This window comes from Nicotiana sylvestris, chromosome 12 (assembly GCF_000393655.2).
Source record: "Nicotiana sylvestris chromosome 12, ASM39365v2, whole genome shotgun sequence".
Classification (NCBI taxonomy): domain Eukaryota; kingdom Viridiplantae; phylum Streptophyta; class Magnoliopsida; order Solanales; family Solanaceae; genus Nicotiana; species Nicotiana sylvestris.
The window spans coordinates 3,178,602-3,205,206 of NC_091068.1; the positions used below are offsets into that span (position 1 = coordinate 3,178,602).

General features: G+C 38.9%; 4 protein-coding genes and 1 long non-coding RNA gene across 5 annotated transcripts; all 5 read left to right on the top strand.

Annotated features, from left to right (window-relative positions):
- Positions 1 to 2,729: 2,729 nt before the first annotated feature.
- LOC104229756 (LRR receptor-like serine/threonine-protein kinase EFR) lies at positions 2,730 to 3,476 on the top strand. The gene has a single exon (XM_009782456.2). It carries the CDS (start codon positions 2,730 to 2,732, stop codon positions 3,474 to 3,476), a length of 747 nt encoding a protein of 248 aa, XP_009780758.1.
- Positions 3,477 to 3,616: 140 nt separating this feature from the next.
- On the top strand, positions 3,617 to 6,895 carry LOC104229762 (putative receptor-like protein kinase At3g47110). Its single transcript, XM_009782461.2, has 4 exons — positions 3,617 to 3,776; positions 3,862 to 4,005; positions 4,295 to 6,301; positions 6,390 to 6,895. The coding sequence occupies exons 1-4, from the start codon at positions 3,617 to 3,619 to the stop codon at positions 6,731 to 6,733; spliced, it is 2,655 nt and encodes an 884-aa protein (XP_009780763.2). The 3' UTR covers positions 6,734 to 6,895.
- Positions 6,896 to 14,199: 7,304 nt separating this feature from the next.
- Positions 14,200 to 14,613, top strand: LOC138882610 (uncharacterized). Its single transcript, XM_070163214.1, has one exon. The coding sequence runs from the start codon at positions 14,200 to 14,202 to the stop codon at positions 14,611 to 14,613; it is 414 nt and encodes a 137-aa protein (XP_070019315.1).
- Positions 14,614 to 22,055: 7,442 nt separating this feature from the next.
- On the top strand, positions 22,056 to 24,952 carry LOC104229757 (LRR receptor-like serine/threonine-protein kinase FLS2; the record flags this gene model as incomplete). The annotated part of the gene is made up of 2 exons (XM_009782457.2): positions 22,056 to 23,199; positions 23,337 to 24,952. Coding segments are annotated over exons 1-2 (2,760 nt in total), but the record flags the coding sequence as incomplete, so codon positions are not given.
- Positions 24,953 to 24,956: 4 nt separating this feature from the next.
- Positions 24,957 to 25,874, top strand: LOC138884125 (uncharacterized). Its single transcript, XR_011404254.1, has 2 exons — positions 24,957 to 25,337; positions 25,428 to 25,874. It is a non-coding gene; the product is annotated as an uncharacterized lncRNA (long non-coding RNA).
- Positions 25,875 to 26,605: the final 731 nt, after the last annotated feature.

Genomic DNA, 26,605 nt, shown 5'->3' on the forward strand with positions numbered 1-26,605 from the left:
TGATATATATGTGTTAATAGAACTGAACGTGACTAACATTATTTATATGTTCCAATAAATATAAAGTAATTAAACTATAAAATTATTGCTTGTCAATTTATTTCTCACAGTTCTTCAAAATGCCTTAAAGATATGTTTTGATCTAGGGAGTCCATGAATATTATAAGTATGACATTAGTGCATAGCTAGTTTGATGACTTTGAGGTCCTCTAAGAGTTGAGCACGGAAGGAAATAGTTATTTTATCACTGCAATGTACTTAAACTATTTAAGATGCCCAAGCGCACAAGTAATCTGCAAACAATGAGCATATGATATGTACTGCCATAAATAAAATGATTATAATGATACATACCTTAATAAAATATGGCTCAACTTAGCGGGAGTTAAGAATAAAATTAGAGCTTCGTGCTGATAACATGTTATAAAATAAAAGCAATGCAGTAAAATGTAAACAAGAAGAGATAGAGAGAATGAAGAAGTGTTTTCTTCTTTCACTTTGGTGTAATTTTTCATTGCAATTACATGGCCTTTTATAGGCATAAAAAGTAAAGATGATGGACATAAAATAGGAAATTTAATCTTTAAGTTATTCACAACATGGGCATCCAATGTAACATCCAATGTAGTATCCAATGTAGTATCCAAAGTAGTATCCAATGTACAAACTATTCATAACATATATATAATAGTTCTTGAATTTTTATAGCAGTGGCTGGTGTTAAAAATGTTAGGCGATTCGGAGCCCATCGTTCGAATTCATGAAGATGGCGTGCCACTTAGCACACAAAAAATCGGAAATCATCCGGAATTCATGTTTTATGGCCCTAAAATACCAAAAACAAGGAATAGTCATGACAAAGCAGGACTATTGCTCATTAGGTCATTTCTGATGGGCCTACAAAATTTTAGGCAATTCGGAGCCCCATAACCCGAATTCGTGAAGATGGCGTAGACATTAGCACACGAAAAATTGGAAGTCATCTTGGATTGCCAAAAAACGAGGAACGGTCATGGAGAAGTAATGTCTATTGTTCATTATGTCGTCTCTGATGGACTTATAAAATTTTAGGCGATTCGAAACTCATCGCTCGAAAACATGAAGATGGCATGGACATTAGCACACGAAAAATTGAAAATCATCCTGAATTACTGTTTTATATCCCTAAAACGCTAAAAAAAATAAGGAACGGTCATGGTGAATCAATAAAAATTATTCTTTAGGTTGTTTTTTATAAGCCCACAAAATTTGAGGCGATTCGGAACCCGTCGCCCGAATTCATTAAGATGGCATAGACATTAACGCATGAAAAATTAAAATTCGTCTTGAATTGATGCTTTATGGCCCTAAAATGCTAAAAACGAGGAACAATCATGAAGAAGCAATGACAATTATTCATTAGGTCATTTGTATGGGCCTGCAAAATTTTAGGCGATTCGGAGCCTTTCGGGTGAATTTATGAAGATGACATGGACATTAGCACATGAAAAATAGAAAATCATCTTGAATTCTTGTTTTGTGGCCCAAAAAATAGCAAAAAAAAAAAGAGGAACGGTCATGGCAAAATAAGGACTTTTGTTCATTAGGTTATTTCTAATGGTCCCACAAAATTTTAGGCGATTCGGAGTCCGTCGCCCGAATTCATGAAGATGGCTTGGCAATTAGCACGCAAAAAATTAGAAATCATCCTGAATTATTATTTTATGGCCGTAAAATGCCAAAACGAGGAAAAGTCATGGCGAAGCAATAACTACTGTTCATTAGGTTGTTGGGCCCATAAAATAATAGGTGATTCGGAGCTTGTTGCCCGAATTCTAAATTGTTTGAATTGAGTATTATTGCAAACGATTGAGAATATCCTTTGGAGTTTACATCTCAATTTTAAGGGAGTTTTAGTGAAGATTGGAGTTGGTTTTGGTTGGAATTTTAGATAGAAAATCGAACAAGAAAGAATACGCGGCATACAAAACACAAAACACATACAATAACATACTGTATGGAAGTTTGTATGCAAATTGTATGAAAGTTGTATTATATTGATATAAAGCATGACATGTAAAATGTAACTAACCACATATTTGAAGATACGTCAAAATTGTATAAAAGTTATGTTATAATTGTATGAAGATTAATATGAAAGTTGTACGATGTATAAAATTATATTAAAGTTATATGAAGGCATGCAAACTGTATCCGGCAATAAACCAAAGTTGGAAGACGTATCAATGTTGTATGAAAGTTGTATAATGTATTATACATTCTTTCTTCTTACTTGATTGAATTTCTTTTCGATACTCGCATCAAATCAATTGTTGTTCTGCAGTATTTTTTCGTTCAAGTTTAAAGCTTTTGGAGATAAAGCATGATTGCCATTATCATCATTGAAGTTAAAATATGAAGTTAATTCCCTATTGAGTTTCAATCTTTTTTCGAATTTGAATCAGAATGCTTGTGATTTGTAGCTAGCTCGACCAGAACCTAATTTTGTACATATTGATTCCGACCAGAACCATTACTGGTCTTGTCTTTATTATTTTCAACATGGCTTTTTCACTACTGTTTTTACGATTCAAATCTACCGAGAAATGCTTTTTTGAACCGAAGGTCTATCAGAAACAGCTTCTCTACCTAACTACCTCTACAAGATAGGCATAAGGTTTGCGTACACATTACCCTCCTCAGACGCCACAACTGTGAGAACCTAGTTCTTTCTAATTTTTAAAGTACTAATGGAGAAAACCTTCACCTCTTTTCTCTTGTTGTTTCATTTGGTTGTGCCAAGTTTAGCCATAACTCACACCAATATTACCACTGATCAATTAGCTCTTCTTTCCTTCAAATCCCAAATCATTTTAGACCCTTTTCACTTGTTGGATGAAAGTTGGTCTTCAACTATTCCTGTCTGTCATTGGGTTGGAGTCACTTGTGGTTCTCGCCATCACAGAGTGAAGTCATTGAATATTTCCAATATGGATCTTACAGGCAGAATTCCCCCTGATTTCGGAAATCTCACATTTCTTGATTCTCTTGACTTGAGTAGCAACAATTTCTACGGCAATTTGCCTCAAGAAATGGCACGGTTACATCGGTTAAGGTTTGTTAGACTTGGTTTTAACAACTTTAGCGGGGAGGTTCCTTCCTGGTTCGGGGTGTTGCAACAACTTCAAGTTCTAACTCTAAGGAATAATTGTTTCAATGGTTTCATCCCCTCTTTATTTTCTAATATTTCCAAGCTTCAAACTTTGGATTTGAAATTCAATTCCTTGGAGGGCCAAATCCCAAAAGAGATTGGAAATCTTGAAAATCTAAGTTTTTTAAATTTAGGTGTAAACAAGCTTAAAGGTTTTATCCCTCCGTCTCTCTCGAATGCGTCAATGTTGGTGTCTGTATATCTTTCTTACAATTTCTTACAAGGAAACATCCCAAAAGAGATTGGAAATCTTCAAAACCTAAAACCATTTGTCAATAGAGCATAATCAACTTACAGGTTCTATACCATTCTCGCTTTTTAACATGTCTAGACTTGAATCCATCGCATTTACAAATAATACCTTATCAGGAAATCTTCCAACTGATGTGTGATCGTCTTCCAATGCTCGAAAAACTTTATCTAAGTATGAACAAGCTACGCGGTCATATGCCTGTAAGCTTACCAAACTGTTCGAAACTTCAAATGTTGTCTGTATCAGTGAACGAGTTTGATGGACCCATACATAGTGAAATTGGTCATTTAAGTAACCTGCAGAATCTGTATCTTGGACGTAACCATTTTGAAGGTTTGGTGTTGAAAGTTAGCTTATAGTGTTTTCTTCTAACTATAAACTTCTTGAAAAATTTCATCACATTTGAATTATATTGCAGGGACAATTCCAATCTCCATATTCAATATCTCCTCGCTGCAGGTGTTGTCACTAGGACGCAACAATCTCTTTGGGTCCTTGCCATGGGAGGTTGGCAACTTGACCAAATTACAGATTCTTGATCTTAGTCAAAATATGCTAACAGGTATGTATATAGTCAAAAGGAGTAGGGAAATTAAGATACAGCAGCTAGCTTGCTATGGCTGAACTAAAAGGGCAGCCCGGTCCACTAAGCTCCCGCTATACGCAGGGTCTGTGGAAAGGCCAGACCACAAGGGTCTATGATATGCAGCCTTACCCTACATTTCTGCAAGAAGTTGTTTCTACGGCTCGAACCCGTGACCTCCTGGTCACATGCCTCTCCCCCCACCCCCCACCCCTACAAACCTATTACTAGTTGTTCATTAATTACTGATACATACAAACATTGGCAGGTGAAATACCGAAAGAGGTAAGCAATCTCATTGACTTGGATGGAATTGATCTGGGTTTGAACAAGTTTACTGGTTCACTTCCAATGGAGATCTTCAACATATCAGGGATAACAGTGATTGACCTTCTAAACAATAATCTGACAGGAACCCTCCCATTGAACATAGGTTCTATGTTACCCAACATTGAAGGTCTTTATCTAGGTCGGTTAAATCTTTTTGGGACGATACCACATTCTATCTCCAATTGTTCCAAGCTCAACACTCTAGATGTTGCTGGAAATAGACTCACCGGTTTGATTCCAACCTCTCTTGGATATTTGACTCATCTAGAGTACCTACTCTTGGATGGAAACAATTTAGTGAGCGACTCTACATTAAGCTTCTTTACTTCCTTATCAAATTGTAGAGATTTAGAATTTCTTTCTTTATCTTTGAACCCTCTAAATGGTGTACTTCCAGTCTCCTTAGGGAGCCTTTCCAGTACTTCTCTTCTAAGGATTAACGCTGCTGGTTGCAGAATTAAAGGGGAAATTCCAAAAGGAATTGGGAACTTAAGCAGCTTATTAGACCTCGATCTTTCTGAAAACGATATAATTGGATCAATTCCCACAACAATTAGCAACTTGAGATTTCTTCAGAGCGTTAATTTGAGTCACAACAAACTTTCTGGATTTATTGGAGATGATCTATGTAAATTGCAAGACTTGGGTTATTTATACTTAACTCAGAATCAACTTTCAGGATCTCTTCCTAATTGTTTGGGGAACTTAATTTCCCTTCGGGAGATATTTCTAGGTTCCAACAAATTGCGTTCAAACATACCAGCAAGCTTAGGGAACCTCAGAAATCTCTTGAAGCTAGACTTATCCTCAAGCAACTTGGATGGCCCTTTACCTCCGAAAATTGGAAATCTAAAGGCTGCGATATATATGGATCTATCAATGAATACATTCTCAAATGGAATTCCTAGAGAAATTGGTGGCTTGCAAAATCTAAGGCACTTATCTTTGAGAGACAACAAATTACAAGGATCAATACCTGAATCGATCAGAAGCATGTCAGCTTTGGAATTTCTAGACCTTAGTCATAACAATGTTTCAGGATTAATTCCCAAGTCTTTGGAGAAGCTTCAAAATCTCAAGTATTTTAATGTTTCTTTCAATAAGTTGGTTGGTGAAATCCCCTCCGGCGGTCCTTTCAAGAACCTCTCCGGTCAGTCTTTCATGTCCAATGAAGCATTATGTGGTTCTCTAAGATTCCGTGTTCCACCATGCCATACTAGTACTTCAAAGCATAGATCCAAGAGGAAAAAGGTACTTATTCTACTTCTATTGGCCGGAATTGCAATAGTTATATTAGTTCCTATCATCTTTGTGATGGTATGGATAAGGTATATAAGAGGTAAAAGAACTGATCCTCAACAAACAGCTGGTTCATCCTATGACATCTCAACAAGAGAAAGAATTTCATACTATGAATTGCTCCAAGCAAATGATTCACTCAGCGAGAGCAATTTGATTGGTTCCGGGAGTTTCGGCTCTGTTTACAAAGGCATCCTCAGAGATGGGACTCCTATTGCAGTTAAAGTGTTCAATCTGCAATTGCAAGCAGCATTTAGGAGTTTCGATACAGAATGCCAAGTTTTGCGCAACCTTCGTCATAGGAATCTCACCAAAGTCATCACTAATTGTTCCAACCTTGAATTTAAGGCTTTGGTACTAGACTACATGCCTAATGGAAGCCTCGATAACTGGTTGTATTCGCACAACTACTTCTTAGACATCAAGCAAAGACTAAGTATAATGATAGATGTGGCATGCGCCTTGGAATATCTCCACCATGGCTGCTCATTTCCCGTGATCCATTGTGATCTGAAGCCTAGTAACGTCTTGTTGGATGAGGACATGGTTGCCCACCTAAGTGACTTTGGCATTTCAAAACTGCTTTCTGAAGACGAGAGTGCTTCGTACACTAAAACTTTAGCAACATTGGGTTATATTGCACCAGGTAAGTGATCTCTTAAGTAATTGCTTTTGAATATTTCTCTTTCTTTTCTCCACCAGTAAATGCTGAATTTAAAATTGACTGATTGTAGAGTATGGACTGGAGGGACTGGTGTCAACAAAATGCGATGTTTATAGTTACGGAATCATGTTGATGGAAACATTTACAAGGACAAAGCCTAGTGATGAAATGTTTGATGGAGATCTTAGCTTGAAGCAATGGGCGAGCAACTCACTCCCACGAGCAGTAATGGAAGTTGTTGATGCCAACTTAATAACACCACAGGATAATCAATTAATGAAAAAGTTAGATTGTGTGGTATCCATCATGAAAGTGGCAATAGATTGTTGTGTTGAATCTCCTAAAGGAAGGATTGACATGAAAGATGTCGTAGCAAGGTTAAAGACTATAAAGATTCAACTTCTTGCATGTTGAGCTTTGAATGAATAAACAAGTATTGTTTTCGGCTTGAGTAAGGGGTACAGAGTGTAGGCAACGGCTTTTCCTTTTGTTAAAATCTATTTGCCTAGTTCCTTTAATCAGTCTCCTATAGTTAGGATCTTGATTAGCTTCGATTGTTATATTGAATCTCCTGAAGGAAGGACCGACATGAAAGATGTTGTAGCAAGATTAAAGAAGATCAAAATTCAACTTATTGCATATTGAGGAAGTTCTTATAATTCTTCTGTTCCAAAACAACTGTGTGTTGCAAATAGCCAAAAAAAATATATTTAGATTAAAATATGTTTTAATTTAGTATCTTTCATAACATAGAGAATCAAGGATATACTTCTTCCCTCTCAACTTAAAGTCTAAGTTGAGCAACATTACTGGAATTACACAAATTTCTGACTGCTTGTCTAAGTTGAGCAACACTATTGGAATTACGCGAAACTCTGACGGACATATCTGTTGGAAAGTCCTCTGAAGAGTACACGAATTATCGGTGCGAAAAGGATCGTCAGAGAAAAGCGCATCGCAGACCTTTTTGACGGCAGACCATCAAGACTTCCTACAGATATTTCTGACAACTAGGTGGTCAGCCCTGACTACGCCCTACTACAGTAAACTAACATCTCTTGACTAGTGATTCAGAATTTCAGTAAAGGAAAATTCACACAGTAAGAGAATTCACATCAGAAAATCCACCAAACCACCCCCATTCTTAGAGTGTACCTACTCATGAAAGTTCATAGTAAAACAAGCACTATATCATGTTTCCCTAATTATTTTCCTTTTTAGCATGAAATTTCACAAACGGTCGTATAACTATGATTTATTTTCATTAAAGTCATATAAAAATATTTTCTCACACAAAAATCATAGTAACCGAAAAATACAACTTTCCGGTAGTATTTTCTTATTCCTTTTTATTTTTAGTCCAGTAAATAATAATCTAATTAAAATAGAAATGAACCAACCCGGCTCGACAATAACCATATATATAATTAAAATAGTACTAAAAGTGAATCCTCCAAAATACGTTACTTCTATCTTTTATTTTTCTCTTAAAGATTTTTATTCAAATTGATAGCACTATTGTTTCAGCAGTTTTCTAATTATCCATATGCATTCTAAACTAAGTTATTTTTTGGGGGAAAGATTCACTTTAAGCATTATTTTAATTTATATATATGGGTATTAGGTCGGTTGGGGTTGAGTCATTCCTATTGTAAGGGGAAAATATAAAAACTGGTTCAAGGGAAGGTCAACCAATGATTGATAGGTCATTCCCTCCCTATCCGTCTCTTGATCCCTCATTCCACTAATCCGTTGTTACTGATTCATTCAAGGCATAGACTCTCCATTTCTTAGTCGGTCGGTCGAAACTAACTGCATTCGCTAGCTAAAACATATATAAAATATGTATATTATACGTATGTAATGCGCATATATACAAAAATATATTTTTTATCAGCTATTATTTTTTTAGAGCGGCTAAAAATATATGTTTCTCCTATTTTAATTGGGCTATTATTTATTAGACTGAAAATAAAAAATAAAGAACGTGAAATAAGAAAATACTATCAGAAAGTTGTGTTCTCCTATTTATTATATGTTTCTCTCTCTCTCTTTTCTTGCTTTCTCTCTCCTTCTGCCTTCTCCCCCACCCCCCCTTCGCGATCTCTCTCTCTCTGTTTCTCCTCCCCCCCCCCTTCTAGATCTTGTCTTCCGGCAAACACCCAAACACCATAGACCAGTCTCCGGCAACCACGACCCACACAGGTAACGACACTCAGTCCTCAACCAGCGGCACCAAAACCTCCAGGCAGCCATTTCTTCGAACCCTTGCAGGTTTCCAAGGGCAGTAGCGGTCAGGCATCATCGCCGGGACATTAGGAAGACAACAGAGGCGCCAAGAACAAGGGCAGAACTTCGGTTTTTCACAGTATCAGGAATATACCAAGACTGTGAAAAGGCACGGGAGAAAATATGATATATTGAGAAAATATGATATATTGATATTGTGTGTTCAATACAATACAAGAGGTCCTAATTTATAGCTATACCATACAAAGACATATTACGCCTATTCCAATGTGGGACAAGACTACATTATGTACATATCTAACACTCCCTCTCAAGCCGGTGCATACACATATATGTACCGAGCTTGTTACACATGTAACTAATATGAGAACCAGTAAGAGACTTAGTAAAAATATATGCTGGTTGATCATTCGACTTTACAAACTTTGTAATAATATCTCCTGAAAGTATTTTTTCTCTGACAAAGTGACAGTCGATCTCAATGTGTTTAGTCCTCTCATGGAATATCGGATTTGACGCAATATGAAGAGCAGTTTGGTTATCACACACTAGTTCCATCCTGCTAATTTCTCCGAACTTTAACTCCTTGAGCAACTGCTTGACCCAAACTAACTCACACGTTGCCATAGCCATGGCCCGATATTCGGCTTCGGCGCTAGATCGAGCAACTACATTCTGTTTCTTGCTCTTCCACGAGACCAAATTACCTCCTACTAGAACACAATATCCAGATGTAGATCGTCTATCAAAAGGTGATCCTGCCCAATCAGCATCTATGTACCCAACAATCTGCTCGTGGCCTCGATCTTCGAATAGTAATCCTTTGCCTGGAGCTGACTTTATATACCGAAGAATACGAACAACTGCATCCCAGTGACTATCACAGGGAAAATCCATAAACTGACTTACAACACTCACCAGAAAAGAAATATCAGGTCTAGTCACTGTGAGGTAATTCAATTTTCCAACCAACCTCTTATATCTCGTAGGGTCTCTAAGAGGCTCCCCATGTCCAGGCAGAAGCATAGCATTCGGATCCATAGAAGAGTCAACAGGTCTGCAACCCATCATTCCAGTCTCCTCAAGAATGTCTAAGGCATACTTCCGTTGTGAAATAACAATACCTGAGCTAGACTGAGCGGCCACAATACCTAGAAAATACTTCAGACTGCCCAGATCCTTAGTTTGGAAGTGCTCAAAGAGATGTTTCTCCAGGTTAGTAATACCATCCTGATCGTTGCCAGTAATAACAATATCATCAACACAAACCACCAGATAAATACACAGATTCGGAGCAGAATGCCGATAAAACACAGAGTGATCAGCCTCACTACGAGTCATGTCGAACTCCTGAATAATTGTGTTGAACTTACCAAACCAGGCTTGAGGGGACTGTTTCAAACCATATAGTGACCTGCGCAATCTGCATACACAACCACTAAACTCCCCTTGAGCAACAAAACCAGGTGGTTGCTCCATATAAACTTCCTCGTCAAGATCACTGTGGAGAAAAGCATTCTTAATGTCTAACCGATAAAGAGGCCAATGACGTACAGCAGCCATGGACAAAAAAAGACGAACAAATGCTACTTTAGCCACGGGAGAGAAAGTATCACTATAATCAAGCCCAAAAATCTGAGTATATCCTTTTGCAACAAGACGAGCCTTAAGCCGATCAACCTGGCCATCCGGACCAACTTTGACTGCATAAATTCAACAACAACCAACAGTAGACTTACCTGCAGGAAGAGGAACAAGCTCCCAAGTGTCACTCGCATGTAAAGCAGACATCTCGTCAATCATAGCCTGTCACCATCCAGGATGAGATAGTGCCTCACCTGTAGACTTAGGAATAGAAATAGTGGACAAAGAAGATATAAAAGCATAATGAGGTGACGACAAACGATGATAACTAAGACCAACATAGTGGGGATTAGGATTAAGTGTGAACCGCACCTTTGCAGAGTGCAATTGGTTGACTAAGAGGAGACAAGTCCGCAGTAGATACAGAACCTGATGCAGGACGTGAATCACCTGGACCTAATGCTGGATGTGGACGAGGATGATAAGTCAAGAGTGGCGAAGCTGCAGAAGGTTGAACTGGATTATGTGGAGGAACTGGACCTATAGGTGATTGAACTGGAGCTATAGATGGTGGAATGGGAGCTATAGATGGTGGAGCTGGAGATGTAGAGGAAGATGGATGGGAGATAGTGACTGAATCTCCAAAAGAAAGACTGGTAGTACCTCAGAAATATCTAAGTGATTACCTGGACCTGTGAAGTATGATTGAGTTTCAAAAAAGGTAACATCAGCGGACATAAGGTACCGCTGGAGGTCAGGAGAATAGCATTGATACCCCCTTTTACTCTCGAGAAACCAAAAAATACGCACTTAAGAGCATGGGGAGCTAACCTATCTGTTCCTGGAGTAAGATTATGGACAAAATAAGTGCTTCCAAAAATACGGTGTGGAAGAGAGAACAAAGGTAAGTGGGGAAACATGACAGAGAATGGAACTTGGTTCTGGATAGCTGAAGATGGCATACGATTAATAAGATAGCAAGATGTAAGAACTGCATCCCCCCAAAAACGCAACGGAGCATGAGATTGTATAAGTAGGGTACGAGTAGTTTCAATAAAATGTCTATTCTTTCTTTCAGCTACCCCATTTTGTTGAGATGTGTATGGACAAGATGTTTGATGAATAATCCCATGAGATTTCATAAACTGCTGAAATGGGGAAGACAAATACTCTTGGGCATTATCACTACGAAATGTGCGAATAGAAACCCCAAATTGATTTTGAATTTCAGCGTGAAAGGTCTGGAAAATAGAAAACAACTCAGATCGATTTTTTATCAAAAATGTCCAGGTGCACCTAGAATAGTCATCAATGAAACTAACAAAGTAGCTGAATCCTAATGTAGAACTGACCCGACTAGGACCCCAAACATCTGAATGGACTAAAGTAAAAGGTGACTCTGCTCGATTATCAATACGTCGAGGGAAATAAGAGCGAGTATGCTTACCGAGCTGACATGACTCACACTCTAGAGCTGACAAGTGAGATATTTTGACAAACTGGGATGTCCCAACCGTTTATGTAATAAAGCTGGTGAATCAGTAACAGGACAAGTTGGTGATGGAAGACAGGATGTGAGTCCATGTAATTTAGCAAGGATAAGGTAATAAAATCCATTTGATTCACGCCCGGTACCAATGATCCTCCTTGTATTGCGTTCCTGTATAAAAGCATGATCATCAAGAAATAAAAAGGCACATTTAAGTGATTTGGCTAGGCGACTAACAGCTATGAGATTAAAAGGACTATTAGGAACATAAAGAACTGAATCTAAAGGTAAGGAAGGAATTGGGCTTGCTTGACCTATTGCAGTTGCCATAGTTTGAGACCCATTGGCCATTGTGACTCTTGGAAGAGATTGAGAATACGAAATAGTAGTGAAAAGAGATTTGTTACCAAAAATATGATCCGATGCACCTGAATCAATGACCCAAGACTCAGAGGATGAAGATTGAGAGACACAAGTCACGCTATTACTTGTTTGAACAACGGAAGCTATCTCAAAAGATATCTGTTTACCTGCTTTGTACTGAAGAAACTCAAAATAATCCGCTGAAGAAACCATCCAACAATTCAAAGTATCGGTTCCCATGTCGCTACAATTAATAGTAGTAGGGTTAACTTGAAATAGTGGAAATTAGTAACTCCTTTGGGAAAACTGAAGAAATCGCTAAGAAAACACTGTTTCTGCGCCGGAAACTTAACATTGTTATGCGTGAAAAACACTATTCACGCCAGAAATACTGTAGCAATCGGAAAAAATTCAAAGTGGTCGGAATGAAATAAAAACAGTAGGGGTAGGATCGGAATTGCCAGACGACCCAACTGTTCTGAAGAAACTTTTTCAAAAAATGGCCGGCAGTCCTCTTCTGAAATCACTGTTCACGTCGGAAAAATATAAAAGTGGTCGGAATTTGGTGTAACCTGGATGGGTAGGCTCGGAATTGCAAGGAGAACAATCTGTCCTGAAGAGTCGTCGCCAAAAAATGGCCGCAAGGTGGCCCACGCGACGTCGGAACTTCGCCGGAAAAGTTTCTTCCGATAGCTACAGTACCGCCGGAGATTTTCACTGGGGTTTGGTCGCCGGACAGTTTCTACTCTTGTGGTAGTGTTGGATTTTGCACAACACTGACCGAGACAAAGCAGACGCAAAACAACTTTGAAAAATCGCCGGAAAAAAGGGTTCCCGTGACTAATTTCACTTCCCGGAATCGCTCGAATTTATGCACAGCGATAAATCTCTCACGATAGCTCTGATATCATGTGAGAAGGCACGGGAGAAAATATGATATATTGAGAAAATAGGATATATTGATATTGTGTGTTCAATACAATACAAGAGGTCCTTATTTATAGTTATACTATACAAGGACATATTACTCATATTTCAATGTGGGACAAGACTACATTATGTACATATCTAACAAAGACAAAAGTACAGGTTGTATTTGCGGGAATTGGTACTTCCCGCCTCCTATTTCTCTCATTCTTGTGTTTGTTGATTTGTTGCGGTAGTAGTACATAGTTAGCATAGTCATTTTGGTAGTGGACCTATATTCCTATTTTTTCATAGACTTCGGTAGGTATAGCAGCTGTGGTCTGTAATGGCAGTGTAGGGTCATGTCCTCGGGGAGGGAGGGTGGCGAGGTGGGGGTTAAGGCAAGGGTCAGGGGCTGGGACGGAGCACATAGGGGGTAAGGGGAGCAAGGGTGCATATAGGCTGAGAATTGGATCGTGGAATATAGGGACGTTGACGGGTAAGTCTATAGAGCTGGCGAAGATTCTCCAGAAAAGGAAGGTTAGTATAGCTTGTGTTCAGGAGACTAGGTGGGCAGGATCGAAGGCGGGGAATGCCGACGGGTATAAGTTGTGGTACTCCGGAGGCGTGAAGGGCAAGAACGGAGCGGGTATTTTGGTGGATAAGGATCTTAGAGAGTTAGTGGTAGAGGTTAGGCGGGTGAGTGACAGATTGATGACGATTAAATTAGTAATTGGAGGAAGCACTCTGAGGTCTCATTTGTTTGCACTTAATGGAGGTCTGAATCTTAATCATTCAGATCTCAGATACAACCTGTACTTTTGGATGAGGTGGTAGGGGTATTCCGCCTACTGAGAAGTTATTTATAGGAGGGGATTTCAATGGGCATATTGGATCATCTGTTGATGGCTATGGTGAGGTGCACGGTGGCTTCGACATTGGGGTTAGGAATGGAGGAGGTACGTCACTGTTGGATTTCGCTAGAACTTTTGAGTTGGTGATCGTGAACTCTATTTATCCGAAGAAGGAGGAACATTTGATTACTTTTCGGAGTATGGTGGCTAAGACTCAAATTGATTATCTTCTCCTCGGGAGGTGTGATAAGGGGTTGTGCGAGGATTGTAAGGTGATCCCGAGTGAGAACCTCACGACACAGTGTAGGCTCCTGGTGATGGACGTCGGTATCTTGATAAAGAGGAAGAAGAGGTTTGTACGGGGGCAATCGAGGATCAGGTAGGGAGTCTTAACTAAGAAAAATGCGCAGGAGTTGGAGGGAAGGTTGGCGGCTATGGGAGCCTGGAAGAGTGGTAGGGATGCTAGCGGTATGTGGACGGCGACATCGGACTGTATAAGGGAGGCAGCGAGAGAGATGTTAAGGGTCTCGACGGGGTACTCAGGCGGGCACCGAGGCGACTGGTGGTGGAATGACGTGGTCCAGAGTAAAGTGGAAGCAAAGAAAGCGGCTTACCTTAAGTTATTGGAGAGCACTGAAGAGGAGCAGAGGAGAGCGAACAGAGAAAGATATAAGGAAGTTAGGAGGGAAGCGAAGCTAGCGGCTACGGAGGCTAAAACTACTACGTTTGGGCGGTTGTATGAGGAACTAGGGGGTAAAGGTGGGGACAAGAAGTTATTTTGGCTAGCTAAAGCGAGAGAGAGGAAGGCTCGTGATCTGGATCAAGTGAGGTGCATCAAAGACGAGTAAGGTCGGGTATTGATGGAAGAGGCCCAAATTAAGCAGAGGTGGCAGTCGTACTTTCATAGACTTCTGAATGAAGAGGGGGACAGAAACATTGTGTTAGGGGAGTTGGGGTCACCAAGACTTTAGGTACTGTAGGCGTATTAAGGTGGAGGAGGTCGTGGGAGCAATGCGTAAGATGAGTCGGGGCAAAACGATCGGACCAGACGAGATTCCAGTTGAATTTTGGAGGTATGTGGGTAAAGCAGGCTTGGAGTGGCTGACTGAGATGTTTAATGTTATTTTCAAGACGAAGAGGATGTCAGATGAGTGGAGGTGGAGTACGATGATTCCGTTGTACAAAAACAAAGGGGACATCCAGAATTGTAACAACTATAAGGGTATAAAGTTACTAAGTCATACCATGAAAGTTTGGGAGAGGGTGGTGGAAGGGAGGGTAAGGAGGGCGGTGTCTATATCAGAAAACCAGTTCGGGTTCATGCCCGGTCGCTCTACTACAGAAGCTATCCATCTTATTATAAGGTTGACGTTCTTTGGAGATGCCTGGAGGTGAAGGGTGTGTTGGTAGCTTATATTAGGGCGATAAAGGATTTATATGATAGAGCTAAGACTCGGGATAGGACTATAGGAGGTGATTCGGAGCCCTTTCCAGTAGTTATGGGGTTACACCAAGGATCTGCGCTCAGCCCGTTCTTATTTGCCCTAGTAATGGACGTATTGACACACCATATTCAAGGGGAGGTGCCATGGTGTATGTTGTTCGCTGATGATATAGTTCTGATTGATGAGACGAGAGGCGGTGTTAATGAAAGACTAGAGGTATGGAGGCAGGTCCTGGAGTCTAAAGGTTTCAAGTTGAGTAGGACCAAGACGGAATACTTGGAATGCAAATTTATCGATGTGTCGGGGGAAGCGGACGGGGAGGTGAGGCTTGACTCAGAAGTCATCCCTAAGAGAGAGAGTTTCAAGTACCTAGGGTCTATTAGCCAAGGAGATGGGGAGATCGACGGAGATGTCACGCACCGTATCGGGATGGGATGGATGAAATGGAGGTTAGCGTCTAGAGTCTTGTGTGACAAGAAGGTTCCACTGAAACTTAAAGGTAAGTTCTATAGAGCTGTGATTAGACCGGCCATGTTGTATGGGGCGGAGTGTTGGCCAGTCAAGAATTCTCATATCCAGAAGATGAAAGTAGCCGAAATGAGGATGTTGAGATGGATGTGCGGGCACACTAGGCTGGATAAGATTAGGAATGAAGATATTCGGGAGAAGGTGGGCGTGGCTCCCATGGAGGACAAGATGCGAGAAGCGAGACTTAGATGGTTCGGGCATGTGCGGAGGAGGAGTCCAGATGCCCCGGTTAGGAGGTGTGAACGGTTGGCTTTGACAGGTACAAGGTGAGGTAGAGGGCGGCTTAAGAAATATTGGGGCGAGGTGATAAGACATGACGCAACTTCAGATTTCCGAGGACATGGCCCTAAATAGGGAGGTGTGGAGGTCGAGCATTAGGGTTGTAGGTTAGGGGGTGGTTGAGCGTTTTTCTTCGTTGTTCCGGCTAGTCTGATAGTGTTTTATATAGGACAGCTGGCGGTTATTGTTCCATCACACTTTCTATTTTTTGTTTATTATTATTATTAAGTTTTTACTTTTATTTTATATTTTTTTCCAATTTTTATTATTGCCATAGCTATTGTCCTTCCCACTTATTTGTTGTCACTTACGGTGCTGATCTTATTTGTATGTTTTCTACTGTTGTTACAGATCTTTCGTTTTTGAGCCGAGGTCTCCCGGAAACTGTCTCTCTACCCTCATGGGTAGGGGTAAGGTCTGCGTACACTCTACCCTCCCTAGACCCCACTAATGGGATTATTACTGGGTTATTGTTGTTGTTGTTATTGAAAATTTAATGATTTTTGTGTGAGAAAATATAGTTATATGACTTTGATGAAAAAAAGTCATACTACCATTTGTGAAATTGACCCATTAGATGTTATGATTAGGAAAAATATTCAATTCATAATGATAGTAATATAGAGAAGAGTTGGGGATTTTAATACCTGATACGTTGTGCGGTTTGAAGATGAAAGAGGACTAGGAGATAGGGTTGTTGTCTATCCCTTTATGACTTTTTCCTTGAAATAATCCAACAAACAACTTTCAATTCAGTGTTTGAGACAAAAAGAGACGTTGGCAGTAAGTTCAGTGTTTTTCTATGCACTTTTTATGCCTTCCAATCCCCTCAACCTATGCAATTCAATTTCAAATAAGATGGAAATTAGTAGAATGACAAAAAATACTAAAAGAAACTTAAAAATAAAAAGTTAAAATCAGACATGAATTTAAGGAAAACACGATCTGTCTCCAGTATGGCACCACATTATGGTCATGGCACCATATAAACCAATTTAATTCTTTTATCTCCACTTTGAACTTATGAATTTGAATCCAAAAACTTCAATTTGAGTTTATGATTATGTTCTTGTGGTGATGCCACAAATCCAAGTGAGTCAGACCAAATGTTCATTTTGCACTTCTTGGCTTTCAAATGATGAATGTTATTTATTCTAGACGGCCTTGTAAGTTTCAGAATGTAGGGCCCTTCCACTGTAAGGATTACTTGTCATTTTCCCGCTCAAACTCAAGTTCGAGAAGTGATCTGAATAAGGTGTTCTCCAATCCAAGAATTTCAAATCTTCAACATCCTCAACATAAATCAAATTACTTGACTAGGTCCTGTTGAGTTGTCCCATATCGGAGGGATTTGAGGTTCTTGATCTCCTTATACGGCTTGGGCAATCCTCACCTCATAAGCTAGCTTTTGGGGTTGAGTTAGGCTCAAGGTCCATTCTTTTCATGGTATCAGAGCCAGACTCATCCCAATTATTGTTACCGATGTTGGGCCCCCATTTACGTTGTCCACGCTTCAGAGGCCTGAGCGAGGGAGGAAGGGGGGTTGAGTTGTCCTACATCGGAGGGATTTGAGGTCCTTGGTCTCCTTATATGGCTAGGGAAATCCTCACCTCATAAGTCCGTATTCAAATTACAACGACTTTTTTGAGTCGTTGACTCGTTGTACATCTAAAGCCAAGAGATTTGTTTGACATGGGAGATGTCAATGAAGTAGAAATATATGAGAATAAGTCGTACCAACAACAAGAATTTGAACAATTTTTTATGATAATTATGAGAATAGCCAAGTTACAATAGAGGAGCGTATGTCAGAATAGGAATTAGGCTTTTTGATATGAGTTGGAAAATAATTTCTTTTTCGAAGGACTGCATGTTAACTAATTCTACATGATTCTGTTAATTAGGTACTTCTAAATTGCTTTAATGAAAATCTAGGAGAGGGTGGTGGAAGCAAAGGTGAGGAGGAGTGTTTTTATTTCTGAGAACCAGTTCGGATTTATGCTGGGGCGATCGACTACTGAAGTCATTCACCTTATTAGGAGGCTGGTGGAGCAGTATAAGGATAGGAAGAGGGACCTGCACATGGTGTTCATTGACCTAGAGAAAGCGTGTGACAAAGTCCTAAAGGAGGTGCTACGGAGATGTTTGGAGGTTAGAGGTGTGCATGTAGCTTACACTAGGGTGATCCAGGATATGTATGATGGTGCTAAAACCTAGGTTTGAACGGTGAGAAGGGACTCGAAATATTTTTCAATTGTGATGGGTTTGCATTAAGGATCCGCTCTTAGCCCATTTTTATTTGCCTTAGCGATGGATGTTCTAACGCGGCACGTTCAAGGGGAGGTGCCATGGTGCATATTATTCACATCCAATAGTACTGATTGACGAGACGCGGGCTGGTGTTAATGCAACGCTGGAGGTATGGAGACGAACCTTCGAGTCAAAAGGTTTCAAGTTGAGCAGGACAAACAAAGTACTTGAAATGTAAGTTTAGTAACGTGACCGAGGAAGAGGACGTGGAAGTGAGGCTAGATTCACAAGTAATTCCCAAGAAAGGGAGTTTCAAGTACCTCGAATCTATGATTTCGGAGAGATAGACGAGGATGTCATGCATCGGAGCGGAGCGGATTGGTCACTTTCGGGGTTTTATTTGATAAGAAGGTACCACCAAGACTCAAAGGTAAGTTTTCCAGAGTAGTGATTAGACTAACTATATTGTATGGAGCGGAGTGTTGGCCGGTCAAGAACGCCCATATGCAACAGACCTCTGAACGGAAGAGCCCCCGTTATGTAGTTTTTTCGCTGAATAAATGAGAGAGAGTGGGAGGGCGGGTCTCTTCTCATTGGGCCCGCTTGGATTATGGTTGGGGCACGCCCCACTGAGGTTTTCTTAAGAAAGAATAGAAGGTAGCATAAACGAGGATGTTGAGATAGATCTGTGGGCATACAAGGAGAGATAAGATTAGGAATGAAGTTATCTGAGACAGGGTGTGAGTGGCCCCTATAGAGGATAAGATGCGGGAAGCTAGGCTTAGATGGCACGGGCATGTGAAGAGGAGTATAGATGCCCCGGTGAGAAGGTGCGAGAGGTTGGTCATAGTGGGGCAAAGGAGAGGTAGAGGTAGGCCTATGAAATATTGGGGGAGGTGATTAGGCATGACATGGCATACCTCAGCTTACTGAGAAGTGAGAACATGATCCTGGATAGGAAGCAGGGGCAGCTCAAGTATATGCGGGGCCTAAATCTAAAGTTTAATATGATGCCTAAATTTTTAAAAGAAAGCTATACGATATTGTTTTTATTTAAAGTCTATTTTTCTAACTTTTTGAGATACAAAGTGTTAATAATCTTTTTTATAATCGATTTTCCCTAATAATTTATTTTCAATTGATAATATAGCAACTCATTTAATCTTTCTTGGGATACTATTAATTTTAGATAAAAATTTATAGAGCCATAGAAAGATTTCTTTTCTTTTCTTATAATCGATTTCTTTTAAATTTCTTGAAGAAAGAAGGTGAGTAAGAATATTAAAGAGAAAGACAGAAAATATGTAGGGGTTTCTAAAATATGAAGAGATCGGGAAAACAAAGATTGACTTGGACAAATTAAAAAAGGGAGAGTAAAATTGTTACACGCTATCCAATGAAGGAGTAAGAAGTAAAAAATTGAAACGTTGGGAAAATTATTCATACCCATGTTTAAGAAAGTCAAATTATTACTTTATTTATGTATCTAAAGAGCTTTCTTTTTTTATATTAAAACTCTACTTTTGTATTGAAAGTACTAAATATTATTTTTTAAAATACCTGTAAACCTATTATTTTTAAAAAAAATGGGGCCCCCAAAATTTGGAGGCGTAAGGCACAAGCCTTACTACTCAACACATTAGAGTCGGCCCTGATAGGAAGGCGTAGTGGTTGAAAATTAAGGTAGAAGGTTAGTAGTTAGGCGGGAGTGTCTCATTTGCATGTCAGTAGCATTAGTATTAATCTTTTATTTTCATTCCTTCATATTAACCTTATGTTAATGCTTTCGCTTCGATTATTCTATTATCATATCTCTCTACTACCGTATCTTGTTGATGTTACTACATGTTGTATCTACTTCTTTTACTTTTATCTTGAATGGGGGGTCTATCAAAAACAACCTCTCTACCTTCAAAAGGTAGGGGTAACGTCTGCATATACTCTATCCCACGACCCTACTTTGTGGGATTACACTGGGTTTGTTGTTTCTAAAGTGCTTAATTTCTACTTTCAATGCTCTCAGTAGATTTATCGGAAACAGCCTCTCTACCTTTATAAGGTAGGGGTAAGGTCTGTGTACACTACCCTCCCCATACCCCATTTATGGGATTACATTGGGTTTGTTCTTGTTGTTGTTGTAATGCTCTCAGTAGAGTAACTAATAGTAGATGCAATATGGAAATTTTTCCGAGCCTCTATATTTAATTAGGGGGCGTTGTTGACCGCCTCTAAATGTAAATATAACCTCCGCAAATAAACTATATTTTCGTAGTGCACGGCGCCCGATTCAACTGCCAAGAACAACCTTTCACTAATAGTCACACAAATTTCTGTAAGAATATTATTATATGAGATATTTTCATTATATTTACTACCAATAAAATACTCAAAATATTGTCTCCAGCTTCCATAACATACGGACTCATATGTAAAATATCTACTAACAAAATATTCAAAATAATATTCATGGCGTAAGATAACTGTTGTATCTTGAAGCTTCATGCTTTCTAGAGTAACTACCTAAATTTCCATGTCAGATAACCGTCTAATATCTTTCTTAATTTTGAAGGAATGTGCCTAAAGGTAGACTCGTGACTTTTATAACCATGATGTCGGGGCCAAATTGCATATATCTCGACTAATTCTATAGAATATCAGGTAATTCTGTCCACCAAGACTTGGAAGAAATTACCTAGACTCGTGATTGTAGATTGTTGTTTAATGCTAGAAGTAGACTAAGCACCTGTTAGTGTTTTGGTTATGCAATATATTCAGTTTCAATTGATGATTTTGTTTTCTCGGGTTCAAGAGAATATAATGCAAAATCCTGGATCTAACAGGAAATTGTCACTTTCTATCTTCAGTTCTGGCATATGTTTATATTCATTCTTGCTGTATCAATATTGAGGTGCAATATTAGTCCTTCCTTCCAAATGAGCATATGCCTTACATTTAGTTATAAAAATTAGTGGATGACTCCTTTCTGAGTCAAACACTAGTATTTATTTTCTTGGTCTGCCACTTGAACTTTTTTTCAAACTTTTCCAATGTAGAACAATGAGAATCTTTTTTTTTTCTTGTCATGGCAGGGCATTTCCTTACAAATGTGCAAAATTGACTTCTACAAAAATTGTGATTAATACCTAACTCACCCAACTTGTGCCACAAAGTGGCATTGGCCGCTGCCCATCTCAAAGACTGACCTGTCACTTTTCGCAAAGCAAGGCAGTTCTGTCTGAAATTGCTGTCTTCGGCTAAAATGTGAATACATTTAAGAAATTGAATAGATTTAAAATAATACATGTAAAAGCAAATACCTGATGCAAATCCTACATAATTTTGCCGTCATATTTATGGTTGCAAGAATTGGTTGATTTGGCTGTATCCACTTGCTCATCTTTATGCATCACATAACTTGGAAAATTTCTCTAAAACGAGTGGTTTCACCACTTGGATATCAAACTGATTATGAGGTAGTGGACTTATTAAGTCTGCACATGAGGAAGACAAGTTAGGGAACAAAGTAACTGAAGATTCAAATGATAACAGACAATAAATTAATGTGTCCTTTATTCTCACAATAAAATTTCATCATAGAAACATCTTTGAGACAGGTAAAAGTTATAAAGACTTGTAAATTAACAATTGTGAAAATAAGGAGATCTTACCACCATTTAAAGTCTCAAAACCACATCGTTATTAGCCATGCCATGTTACTACTAACTTATGCATTTATGGAGAAAACCTTCAAATCTTTTCTCTTAGCACTCTTGTTGCTTCACTATGTAATGGCTAGTTTAGCCATGACCCACACCAACACTACCACTGATCAAGCAGCTCTTCTTTCCTTCAAATCCCAAATTTCTGACCCCTTTCGATTTTTGGATGAAAGCTGGTCTCCAGCTACTTCTGTCTGTCATTGGGTTGGAATCGGTTGTGGTTCTCGCCACCAGAGAGTGAGGTCATTGAATATTTCCAACATGGGTCTTACAGGCACAATTCCCCCTGATTTCGGAAATCTCACATTTCTTGTTTCTATTGACTTGCACAGCAACAATTTCTATGGCAATTTGCCTCAAGAAATGGCACATTTGCGTCGGTTAAGATTTGTTGAAATTAGTTTTAACAACTTCAGCGGGGAGGTTCCTTCTTGGTTTGGGATCTTACACCAACTTCAAGTTCTGAATCTAGCAAACAATAGTTTCAATGGTTCCATTCCCTCTTTCTATTCTAATATTTCCACGCTTCAATCTTTGGACTTGACCTTCAATTCCTTAGGTGGGCAGATCCCAAAGGAGATTGGAAATCTTGAAAATCTGAGGTTTTTAAGCTTTGCTGGAAACAAGCTTATAGGTTCTATCCCTCCATCTCTCTCGAATGCCTCAATGTTGATGACTTTAGATCTTTCTCTCAATTTCCTTAAAGGAAACATCCCAGAAGAGATTGGAAAACTTCAAAACCTAAATATTTTGGTAATAGAATCTAATCAACTTACAGGTTCTATACCACTCTCGATCTTCAACATTTCTGGAATTGAAGTCATTGCATTTACAAATAATACCTTATCAGGAAATCTACCTGCTGACATGTGTGATTATCTTCCAATGCTCGAAAATCTTTATCTAAGTATGAATGAGCTACGCGGTCATATGCCTCTAAGCTTGTCAAACTGTTCGAATCTTCAAATATTGTCATTATCTGATAACAAGTTTGATGGACCCATACATAGTGAAATCGGGATTCTTAATAATTTGGTGATTTTAGGGCTGGAGACAAACCATATTTCTGGTCGAATCCCAGTTTCCACATTCAATATCTCCTCGCTGCAGGTTTTGGTACTAGCTCACAACAATCTTATTGGATCCTTTCCAAGGGAGGTAGGCAATTTGACAAAATTGCAAATTCTGGATCTTGCTAATAATATTCTTACAGGTATGTATGTAGTCAAAAGGGATATTGCAGCTATTATAGCTTGCTAAAGCGAAATTAACAAACTATGTTAAATCATTACTAGCAAGAAATTCCTTAAATCTTAATTACTAATTATACATACATATATACATTGGCAGGTGAAATACCGAAAGAAGTAAGCAATCTCATTGAGTTGTTTGATCTGAGTTTCAACAAGTTTACCGGTTCGCTACCAATGGAGATCTTCAACATATCAGGGATAAGAGAGATTCAACTTATATTCAATAATCTGACAGGAACCCTCCCATTAAACATAGGTTCTACGTTACCCAACATTGAAGTTCTTCATCTGGGAAACTTAAATCTTTATGGGACTATACCTCATTCTCTCTCCAATTGTTCCAAACTCACTAGTCTAGACCTTTCTCTCAATAGACTCACCGGTTTGATTCCCAACTCCCTCGGACTTTTGACTCGCCTACAGTCCCTAAGCTTGGCAATAAACAATTTAATGAGCGACACTAGATTAGGCTTCTTGACTTCCTTGTCAAATTGTAGAGATTTAAAATTTCTTTTTCTATCTTCAAACCCTCTATATGGTGTGCTTCCAGACTCCTTAGGGAACCTTTCCGCCACTTCTCTTCTAAGGTTTAGAGCTATTGATTGCAGAATTAAAGGGGAAATTCCAAAAGGAATTGGGAACTTAAGTAGCTTATTAGAGCTTGACCTTTCTGAAAATGGCTTAACTGGATCAATTCCCACAACAATTAGCAACTTGAGATCCCTTCAGAGCTGCAAGTTGAGTCACAATAAACTTTCTGGATTTACTGGAATCGATCTATGTAAATTGCAGAACTTGGGTTATTTACACTTGACCCAAAATCAACTTTCAGGATCTCTTCCTAATTGTATAGGGAACTTAACTTCCCTTCAGGAGATATTTCTAGGTTCCAACAAACTGCGTTCAGACATACCAGCAAGCTTAGGGAACCTAATAAATCTCTTGAAGCTAGACTTATCTTCAAACAACTTGGGTGGCTCTTTACCTCCGGAAATCGGAAATTTAAAGACTGTGATATATATTGATCTATCAATGAATACACTCTCAAATGGCATTCCTGGAGGAATTGGTAGCTTGCAAAATCTAATACATCTTTCTTTGAGAGACAATAAATTGCAAGGATCAATACCTGACTCAATGAGCAGCATGTCGGCTTTGGAATTTCTAGACCTTTCTCATAACAATGTTTCAGGATTAATTCCAAAGTCATTGGAGAAGCTTCAAAATCTCAAGTATTTTAATGCTTCTTTCAACAAGTTGGTTGGTGAAATCCCCTCGGGTGGTCCGTTCAAGAACCTCTCCAGTCAGTCTTTCATGTCCAATGAAGCATTGTGTGGTTCTCCAAGATTTCGTGTTCTGCCATGCCCCACTAGTACTTCAAAGCATAGATCCAAGAGGAAAAAAGTACTTGTTCTAATTCTACTGGTCGGAATTCCACTTGTTGTATTAATGCCTATCGTGTTTGTGCTTGTATGGATAAGGTATATAAGAGGCAAAAGAACTGATCCTCAGCAGACAGCTGAATCATCGTATGACGTCTCAACAAGAGAACGAATTTCATACTATGAATTGCTCCAAGCAACTGATTCGCTCAGCGAGAGCAATTTGATTGGTTCCGGGAGTTTCGGCTCTGTTTACAAAGGCATCCTCAGAGATGGGACTCCTATTGCAGCTAAAGTGTTCAATCTGCAATTGCAAGCAGCATTTAGGAGTTTTGATACAGAATGCCAAGTTTTGCGCAACATTCTCCATAGGAATCTCACCAAAGTCATCACTAGCTGTTCCAACCATGAATTCAAGGCTTTGGTACTTGAGTACATGCCTAACGGGAGCCTCGATAAGTGGTTGTATTCGCACAACTACTTCTTAGACATCAAGAATAGACTAAGTATTATGATAGATGTAGCATGTGCATTGGAATATCTCCACCATGACTGCTCATTGCCCGTGATTCACTGTGATTTGAAGCCTAGTAACGTCTTGTTGGATGAGGACATGGTCGCCCACCTAAGTGACTTTGGCATTTCAAAACTGCTTTCTGAAGATGAGAGTGTTTCATACACTAAAACTTTAGCTACATTGGGTTATATTGCACCGGGTAAGTAATCTCTTAATTAATTGCTTTTGAATATTTCTCTTTTCTTTATTCCACCAGTAAATGCTGAATTTAAAATTTGACTGATTGTAGAGTATGGACGGGAGGGATTGGTGTCAACGAAATGCGATGTTTATAGTTACGGAATCATGTTGATGGAAATATTTACAAGGACAAAGCCTAATGATGAAATGTTTGATGGAGATCTTAGCTTGAAGCAATGGGTGAGTAATTCACTCCCACAGGCAGTAAGAGAAGTTATCGATGCCAACTTAATAAAGCCGCAGGATACTCACTTAATAAAAAAGTTAGATTGTGTGGTTTCCATCATGAAAGTGGCAATAGATTGTTGTGTTGAATCTCCTAAAGAAAGGATTGACATGAAAGATGTTGTAGCGAGGTTAAACACGATCAAGATTCAACTTCTTGCATGTTGAGCAAGTTCTTATAAGAAACTTCTCTTCCAAATCATCTCGTGTGTAACAAATATTTGCAATAATATTTAGCTTCAAATAAGCTATAGTTTGGTTTGATTCATAACATCTATTTGTAGGTGAGGAGGGACTTTTCCTTTTGTTAAATCTATTTGCCCAGTCCTTTTAATTAATCCGCTATAATTAGGATCTTGATTGGGACTGAGGCATAGTAATTGTTGTTGTTGTTGTTGTTGTAATTCTAATTAGGATCTTGATTAGCTTCTATTTTTGTGTCAAATCTCCATAAGGAAGGATTGACATGAAAGATCTTGTAGGAGATTAAAGAAGATCAAGATTCAACTTATTGCATGTTGAGCAAGTACCTAAAATTCATTTATTCCAGAATACTCGTGTGTTGCAAATATTTGCAAAAAAAAAAAAAAAAATAGTTTCAAATATGTTATAATTTAATATCCTTCATAACATAGAGAATTGAGGGTATTTCTGCTCTCTTAACTTGAAGTCTAAGTTGAGCAACACTACTGGAAATACGTGAAATTCCGACACTCAGTCTAAACTCTTTAGACGGCAAACCATCAAATTTTACGACAGATATTTCTAACAGCTAGGAGGTCACTGCAAACTAACATGTCTATACAAATAATTCAAATTTTCAGTAAAAGAAACTTCACACAATGAGAGAATTCACATCAGAAAATACACCAAACCCCACCCCCATCTTACAGTACTGTACCTTCTTATGAAAGTTTACAAAAAATCATGCACAAAATCACCTACTGGAAGTTCATTTTAAGATTTCAAACCACCAAAAGATATTTCATTTGTTAAGATTCT

Bases quoted from the DNA above. Each gene is read 5' to 3' on its own strand.
- LOC104229756 (XM_009782456.2), top strand. From the start codon at position 2,730: ATGGAGAAAACCTTCACCTCTTTTCTCTTGTTGTTTCATTTGGTTGTG.
- LOC104229762 (XM_009782461.2), top strand. From the start codon at position 3,617: ATGAACAAGCTACGCGGTCATATGCCTGTAAGCTTACCAAACTGTTCG. The intron at 3,777-3,861 runs GTTTGGTGTTGA...ATTATATTGCAG, and splicing joins TGGACGTAACCATTTTGAAG to GGACAATTCCAATCTCCATA. The intron at 6,302-6,389 runs GTAAGTGATCTC...GACTGATTGTAG, and splicing joins ATTGGGTTATATTGCACCAG to AGTATGGACTGGAGGGACTG.
- LOC138882610 (XM_070163214.1), top strand. From the start codon at position 14,200: ATGGGAGCCTGGAAGAGTGGTAGGGATGCTAGCGGTATGTGGACGGCG.